This window comes from Embiotoca jacksoni, unplaced genomic scaffold (assembly GCF_022577435.1).
Source record: "Embiotoca jacksoni isolate LCO1_2020_lvr unplaced genomic scaffold, fEmbJac1.0.p SCAF_43, whole genome shotgun sequence".
Lineage (NCBI taxonomy): Eukaryota > Metazoa > Chordata > Actinopteri > Embiotocidae > Embiotoca > Embiotoca jacksoni.
The window spans coordinates 2,781,351-2,789,259 of NW_027185396.1; the positions used below are offsets into that span (position 1 = coordinate 2,781,351).

Here is a 7,909-nt window from a genome sequence, read left to right on the forward strand (position 1 = left end):
TGCGAGGCTGCAGGCTCTGATGTGATTCATATTGAAAACGTGTGTTTATGGTACGATACAACTTCATTCTGAATTGTATTTCTGTTCAACGTATTTGCGTGCAGATGAAACAAACTTACACATCTGATACTTTACATCGACACTAAACACATCAAACAGTCACAACAGTCGTATGTATCTCATTAATTCCTCAGTATTCAGATGTCAGTCTTTAACACACTGATTCTGGTTTAGCAGCAGGACAGACTGATGCCTGTTGAACTGAGCGACTCTAAATCACCTGTTAGGGAGCAGAAGTTGATATTCTCCATTTAACACACGGGAGGTTTGAGAAGAGATACTACCAGCATGCTCTTGTTATAACTTGACTGACTAATGTTGGTTTTAACTGCTCAAGTATCAGAAACATGAGAATCATGGAGATGAGATTAAGGGGGAAGTGCGTGACCACAGAGCCTCTCAGCATGAAACCATCTTTATTTGGCAGATGAAGGAAACCACACGATGATAAGACTTCTCGAGTAGAAGTCGTTTCTTGGAAATTGTACTTTGCTTATCTGTTAAATCTTCCATTAAGAGTTTGTACTGTGAGACTCAGCAGGAAAGCTGCTCATCTGCAAAAAAGAAAAACAACTTTTAAAAAACGCGAACTTTTCAGTTATAAGGCAAGAAGCAAGATGATAAAAACACTGTTTGTAACGCCTCAATAGACTGAGCACGCAGGAAAAACATTATTTTAATCTCCGGGTCTGTTGTGTGTGAACGCCAGCATTGATAGTTGGAGAGTCAAATGACTCCGCTGGCTTTGCCCTCAGATTTACATGGGCTGTTCTAGTGTTTGCATGACGGGCCTGGATGTGCACTTGGGCCCAGGGGTCCGCTGAAAGATGACCCTGCTTAGCGTAACGCACCATGTATGCATGTAAAGTATGGGGGGGGGGGGGGGGCAAGCTGGTTCAGGCCCCAGGCCAACTCTGGTTCTGCACTGCCTCAGATCCCAACATGTGGTGTCCCGTGTTTCCAATCAACAACAGCAGGACATCCATCAGCAGAGAACCAGCTGCAGCACAGCTCCAGCAGAATATTCAGCATGAAGGTGCTGAAGAAGGTCAGTGAGAGGGGGATAAAAACGGACTGCAGCGGTCATCAATCCAACTTCAGAGAAATATGTTACCTGTCAAATACAGCTTAAGTTACTACTTACTTATCAAATTGCGATTTCATAATAAAACCCTTAATAATGAAAATATATGTAATTGATAGTGATGCATTCTGAGCCTACGTCAAAGGTCAGGCTGTGAAATGTGTTGCATTTAAAACTCACAGTATATCAGACCTTTTCACTTCAGTCGACCTGCAAGTAATCAGGTAAGTAAATAAAAAAAGGCCTGATATTAATAATGCATCCTAAATGATACCAGCAGCACCCTGAGCAGACATGTTGATGATTAACAAAACCATCCTTTAAATTATATACAACCCATTTTTATTTCCTCTGCACGTGTACATTTTCATGCTGCTGTATTATTACAGATCAGGTAAAGTAATTCTTAGGCTGAGCTAACTGTTATTTCATGCAGTTCATGGTTCATAAGATTCAAATAATTCAAACCTAAACTGACACCACTGCACTTCTTCACCAACTCAACGGAGCAGCTGCTGAAACTGAAGTCCAGGTGTTCCACTTGATTTCAACTTTACACTGAACAATTAAAGAATGAAATGTACTTTCATGACTACTCTTGAGTACAGCACACTATTTTCTGCTACTTTATACTTGAACACTAGAGGGAAATACAGCACCTTCAGTAAGATTACAGAATACATCACATTGATGAGACATGACTTAACTGGCGGTTCTCAACCTTTTTGAGTTGTTGCACCTTTAGACAGCCGCGTCTCCAACGGTGTTTCCACTTCGGGTTTTTTGAGTTAAAGTACATTTTGTGGAAAAACATTTCAGTGGGATTTTGAAATCAGAACTTTAACTTCTAATTGAGTCACATACATTTTGACCTTGAAACGGTGACTGAAGAAATAGATCTGCATACTTCCTCCATCATTAAACATGGCGCATGCAGAACTGTGGCATCTTTGTTGTATTCCATCAACTGTTTTAGGATGTTGTGGTTACGGTGGATGACAGCGACTCCAGAACGATGCGCCTCCATTCAGGCTGATATAAACACCAAAGGTTTCATCACTTCAAATCACGTCAGCTTTCAGCCACTTTAAAGCCGATATTATGTGTTTTTATTGCCATGAAAGCATGAGGAGCTGTAGCTTATACAGAGATGTTGTTTCTTACTAAGTATCAGGTTGTTCGTCCACTTCTCCATGCCCAGAGTTATTCCCAGAAGCACTGACTTTCCCTTTTCCTGTTGTCTGCTGCTGCCCGTTAACATGCACCTTCTTCAGCCAGTCCTTCTCTACATATCCTCTCACCTCCCCCACTGTGCACCTCTTCTCTGCATCCAGAGCCAGGAGCTTACCAAACATCTCCATAGCTTCCGGAGTGAACTTTTTCCACAAAGGAGGAATGTCCTCCTCAGCTATAGGTCTCTCCTCCACTCTGCACCAGTCTGCAAACTCCTGGTAGAAGTCGTCCGAGTCCATGCAGCGCTCCCAGGGGAAGTATCCCGTCAGGATGCAGAAGATAACCACGCCGAAGGCCCAGGTGTCCAGGCTCGGCTCCACACTGAGAGGAGGAGCGCTCGCCTCTTTCTGGCCTTCCAGCAGGGCCACGGTGCAAAGCTCCGGGGCCATGTAGGGAAGGGTTCCTGTGATGAAGCGTATCATAGTGCCTCTCTTCTGGGCAAGGCCAAAGTCTGCCAGCTTGACCTGGCAGCAGTGGTTGTCCAACAGGAGGATGTTTTCAGGCTTGATGTCTCGGTGGACCAGGCTATGGCTGTGGATGAACTCCAAAGCACTGGCGATCTGCAGGACACAACGTTTAACAGAGGATTCTGGGATACCCACCTAAAAGAATTTAGGAAAGAGGGACAGACATTTGTGTGTAATTTGAAAAGCTGTCAGTATATGGATATTTAAAGTCAGGACATTAAATGTGGTAATAAACACAATAAGTCACAGAGAGAAAGAAAGATCCAAAATGTACATCTTAGTAAACATGTCATCTGAGAAGTCATAAAACATCATTCTATATGTTGTCCCAAAAGTTCGTTAAAAACATTGTACTGTAATATTTCATTGTAAATGTCATAAAAAACCTCAAAGTATAGCATGACGTCTAAAATGTCATAAAAATGTCATACTATGGTATGTCGCTCAAAGTATCAAAAAGCATCATAATATATTATGTTGTCAAAAAAAAAAAAAGATTTCAAACTATAGTATGACACCAAAAATTTGAAAAGAAAGTCATACTATAGCATGTGGTCCAAAATATATAAAGAAAAAGTCAAACTATAGTATGTTGTCTGAAATAAAATGTAAAAAAAGTCCCTAACTTGGGATCGAACCCAGAACCCTTTCAGTGAAGTGACATGCTAACCACGACACCATTGTGCCACCATAGTATACTACATCATCCAAAATACAATGAAAAAGTCATACTATAGCATGTCGTCTAAAATATGATAAAAACGCCACCACCCGACTTCCAAACATACTGCACGTGTAATTTCCACTGTTGTGACCACAAAGCTAAAGAGTTCTGCGAGCTCGTCCTTTTCCACCGTGTGAGGGCAGAACTGGGACTCTCAGAATAGTGTCAGGTGGACCGTTTGCATGTGGGACAGCAAGCCCTTCTACTAGTTCGGTTAAATCCTTGCAAAAGACAGAAAACAACCTGACGGGTCTTTGTCATTGGAGGTTTCAAATCTTTGATCGGGACATTTTAAGCACATAGTTTGCTAACACATAGACAGCAGAAGGTGAGATGAGCGTTGACTGAAACAGTCAGGCTCTAAATACACCCTCACAGACCTGCTAGTGACACTAAGTCCAAAATACCCCCCCAAAAAGTCACACTATAATATGCCTCTTTGTCGTGTTTTCCCACGTTTAACTCACCTTTGGCTGGATGACCGCAAACAGGTCCCTTCCAATGACGAGCTCCTGGGCAAAGCAGTAGTGCTCATTGGACTGGAAGGCGATGCCGAAGAGGCCCACGATGCAGGGGTGGCAGGACAGGTGTAAGGAGATGCAGTACTCGCGCAGGAAGCCCTGCAGCTTAGTCGAGGCTTTGGGCATCACTTTCAAGGCCATGGGAGTCCCTGCAGATCATCCACACACTGGATGTCAGTGTCACAGTTCACATTATCTTTGTGAAGAAATGAAGACTTATAAACACGGCTACAAATACCACTTGAGTGATTACGCAGTGAGAAATTCACTGTGTAATCGAATAATGATCTAATACACAATAGCATGGCTTTTCTAAAACCTCAAACTTCTCACTTCAAAGCGTCCAGCGTGAGTCCACTGACAGTTCTGCTTTCTGATCTCCACGTGGTCGACACCAACCTGCTCACTGCTCCTCGCTGCCTGGACAGAACTGTATTTTGATACGGCCCAATTCCCAATAAAGCTCTTCTCATTTACATATTTTGTCAACAGGACGAGTAGTGATGTTTCCCTTCTGCATGTGGAAACTTGGACGAAAACAGTTTATACTGAGGTGTTTGATTGGTTTAGAGTTTGATTTTGTCTTAATATTTTTGATTTTTGATTGTCTGTCTCACAATCATCACTTCGACTTTCTCACTCTCTCACAGATACAGCTGGCAATCAGTGGAAGGATATAGCAGTCATAGAGCTTTTTACCAAGGCAGATACGTGAAGCACTAGAGGTGCTGCTCTTGAGGCCGTCGCTTCAGAAATGACTTGTGCTGTCACCTGAACGTGTTGTCTGTTTAAATAACACCGCATGTTAAACAGTCGACTACTGACTGAAATAAAAGCAGTTTGTTTTATGGAGTAAATAAACACATACAGCTAAAAGCTACAGATCTTCAGCTGCATTATGATGAACCTATAGGTTTCAGGGGTCTGAAATATATCCGGCTGACACACCTGTGTGCTGACAGGCAGGAGGGCTCCATGAATTATACATCAATTTTGTACCTTATAGACTTTTTGACCCGTCACATGGTCACTTCTTCTGTGGTGCCCTGTACAGCGCTGTCCACCACAGCAGTGATGATTAGACTGAGATTTGATAAAGGCTTTCATTTCAAATATGAAATACTTCAAGAAGTTTAAGAAAACTAGAAAGTAGAGAATAGATTTTACAAAGCATTTTAGTGTTATGATTATAAAACTTGGACAACGCTAAGTACTTAAACTGTAATTAAGTACAAATTTGAGGAACTTGAAAAGAATTTGCTTCTCTGCTGTAGAAGACTAGAAAACCAATTTGCAGTCGTACCCCTGAAGCGATGCGTGACCAGCAGCACTTTGCCGTATTTCCCTCGGCCGATCTCCTTGATGATGTTGAAGTGCTCCTGGATCTCCCGGTGACTGAGGCTCTGCGCCGTCAGCTCCATCAGCTCGTCGATCAGGCTGCCGTCGGCGAGGCCCAGCTCGATCATCTGCTCCCACACACAACAACCAGGACAAAACAAAGGCTTTTTCACTCATTCTCGGAGGACGGACGAGACGACCTCCCCATAAACAAACAACTTCTGACCCGTGGTAATGTTTCATTGTTACACGCACTCTTGTTGCCTGATGGCTGTATTTTTAGAAAATTCGTAAAAACAGGGTTTAAAAACAAACGCTTGCATTTGCAAAAAATTACAAGTAGTTTTATACTCTCAATAATAAATTCTGATGATAAAGGATAAACAACTTATATAAAATCAATTACATTTTTTCATTAATGTAAGACAGTATCACATCATACATGTGCTGTAGGTTTGCTGTTGATGGATGTTTCCTCGTGGTTGTAGTGAATAATATGTGTACCAGTGATCTGATCTGGTTCCAGCATCCAGGTCATCCCATAATAGTATTGATGCCTAATTATTACAGAATATAATGCAAATTTATTGCTTAGTTTGCCTGCAGTTGTGACACATGTACATTTGTTATATATATTTACATATGTTTTATATTTCGCTGTAGTCTCGTGGTAAACCCTAAATGAGAATGAACACTTTTGTATTTGTACATCCTGCTGACAAATAAAACCTTAGATATTTAAATTAGCAGGAATAACAACAAAAAGACCATTATGTACTTTTAGTGGCTACATATCTTAGCAGTGTTTTTACATAATAGCAGTCGTGGTTAACTTCTTCCATTGATGAGATACTGAACACTTTGAAGTCTTACCTTTTCTCTCGATCGCTCCCAACACGTCACTGGAGTCTGAAAACAGGGAATCCAAACACACAGAATGACTCGCACACACTCACACAGCCATGCTTACAGCTGACAGAATGCAGCCAATCAACATGCAGTAGAAGTGCAGGTTTAAATGTCCGTCCTGTCCGTCCTCCACCTCCACTGCTGCTGCTGCTGCACGAGTGGACCTGAAACCTTTTCCCCGACCAGCACGCTGCTCTATTCTCAACCGCTGCGATGAGGCCAGACCCCACTGTGACAGCTGATTACAAACTGCCTCAGCCAAGGGCACACACACACACACACACACACACACACACACACACACACACACACACACACACACACACACACACACACACACGCTCAAGTACAGCATAATCAGTTCTATATGCATATGTACTGCATGTGCATATGAAAAGCACTGACATTTTATTTACAGACACAGACATCAACTCATTATCATATTGACCACATGACCACTTAGTTGTACTTGACAGATTTGTGAGTGTGTCACTGTCACAGATTGTATGTAAAAGTGGACTTTGGTTCCGGGTCTGAATAATGAGGTCCATGCAGAAGTGCCTTCTGCTGCAATACCAGCGAGTGCCACTAGAGGTCGGCTCCAAAAAGCCTCCGGCTCCATAGACTCCCATTCAACTTCTCTCATCAAATCCAAAGTGAATAAAATGTGTCCATCAGTTATCTCGGTGTTGTTAGCTAAAGTCACTCCTTCTTATTAGTTTTCTGGAGGTCCATCTGAAAATAATCCCTCATTCATTAGAAAAGAAGATTCAAGAAGACCTGTTTTTGGGGGCGTGTCTGTTTGATTGACAGGCCTGCGGTGCAGTCAGGTTACAGCTATCGGTGGGCGGGACGTAGTATCTTCAGGTTTCCAATCAGATCGGTCAGATCCACCGCTGGCTCCTCCCCCAGCTCGTCCAAATATGGTCACTTCCTGCTCCAAACCGCTCCGAATGAGCAAAGATGGTGACGGACAGAATCTGAACTGGAGGATTCATAACGTTCACAAACCAACGATGACATCACTGATGGATGATGACATCACTGATGGATGATGACATGTTCACAAACCAACGGGTGAATGTTATGATAAACTGATGGTTGCTGGTTGGTCACTGCTGATGTGCACAGTACTGTTTTATTAATGCGTCTGCCTCATGGAATCGGCATGCCCCTCCCACATGATGCGTTGGTGCAATGTAAATGTTTAGTTGAGTGTTTCCATGTCTCTCGATCGCTCCCAACACGTCACTGGAGTCTGAAAACAGGGAATCCAAACACACAGAATGACTCGCACACACTCACACAGCCATGCTTACAGCTGACAGAATTATACATCCACTCCACGACAGCTAAAAGGGAAATATTCTATTATAATTGTATACTTTAAATATGATCTTATCAATTATGACAGATGAAACTACACAGTGTTAAATCATTTATATAGACGTAAATATTTAAACACAGAAATCGAGCCTGCTTTTTTAATCTGTCCATGTTTCTTTTGTGTGTTTTCTGGAAGGAAGACACATTAAATAAACTGACTTTTATTTTGACAGTGTATTATTATTAT

General features: G+C 42.2%; 1 protein-coding gene across 2 annotated transcripts; it reads right to left on the bottom strand.

Moving 5' to 3' along the window:
- Nucleotides 1-571: 571 nt before the first annotated feature.
- On the bottom strand, nucleotides 572-6,495 carry LOC138210175 (serine/threonine-protein kinase SBK1). 2 transcript variants are annotated; one of them, XM_069169164.1, is made up of 5 exons: nucleotides 6,301-6,495; nucleotides 5,393-5,555; nucleotides 4,036-4,238; nucleotides 2,493-2,979; nucleotides 572-614 (listed from the first exon to the last, which is right to left on the bottom strand). In XM_069169164.1, the coding sequence occupies exons 2-5, from the start codon at nucleotides 5,553-5,555 to the stop codon at nucleotides 595-597; spliced, it is 873 nt and encodes a 290-aa protein (XP_069025265.1). In that variant the 5' UTR covers nucleotides 6,301-6,495; the 3' UTR covers nucleotides 572-594. The 2 variants fall into 2 exon arrangements, with proteins under 2 accessions (XP_069025265.1, XP_069025264.1); XM_069169163.1 differs by lacking the exon at nucleotides 572-614 and having other exon boundaries at nucleotides 1,115-2,979.
- Between the last annotated feature and the right edge of the window lie 1,414 nt (nucleotides 6,496-7,909).

Bases quoted from the DNA above. Each gene is read 5' to 3' on its own strand.
- LOC138210175 (XM_069169163.1), bottom strand. From the start codon at position 5,555: ATGATCGAGCTGGGCCTCGCCGACGGCAGCCTGATCGACGAGCTGATG. The intron at 4,239-5,392 runs GTACGACTGCAA...GATGATCTGCAG, and splicing joins GGTCACGCATCGCTTCAGGG to GGACTCCCATGGCCTTGAAA. The intron at 2,980-4,035 runs GTGAGTTAAACG...AAATTCTTTTAG, and splicing joins TTGCGGTCATCCAGCCAAAG to GTGGGTATCCCAGAATCCTC.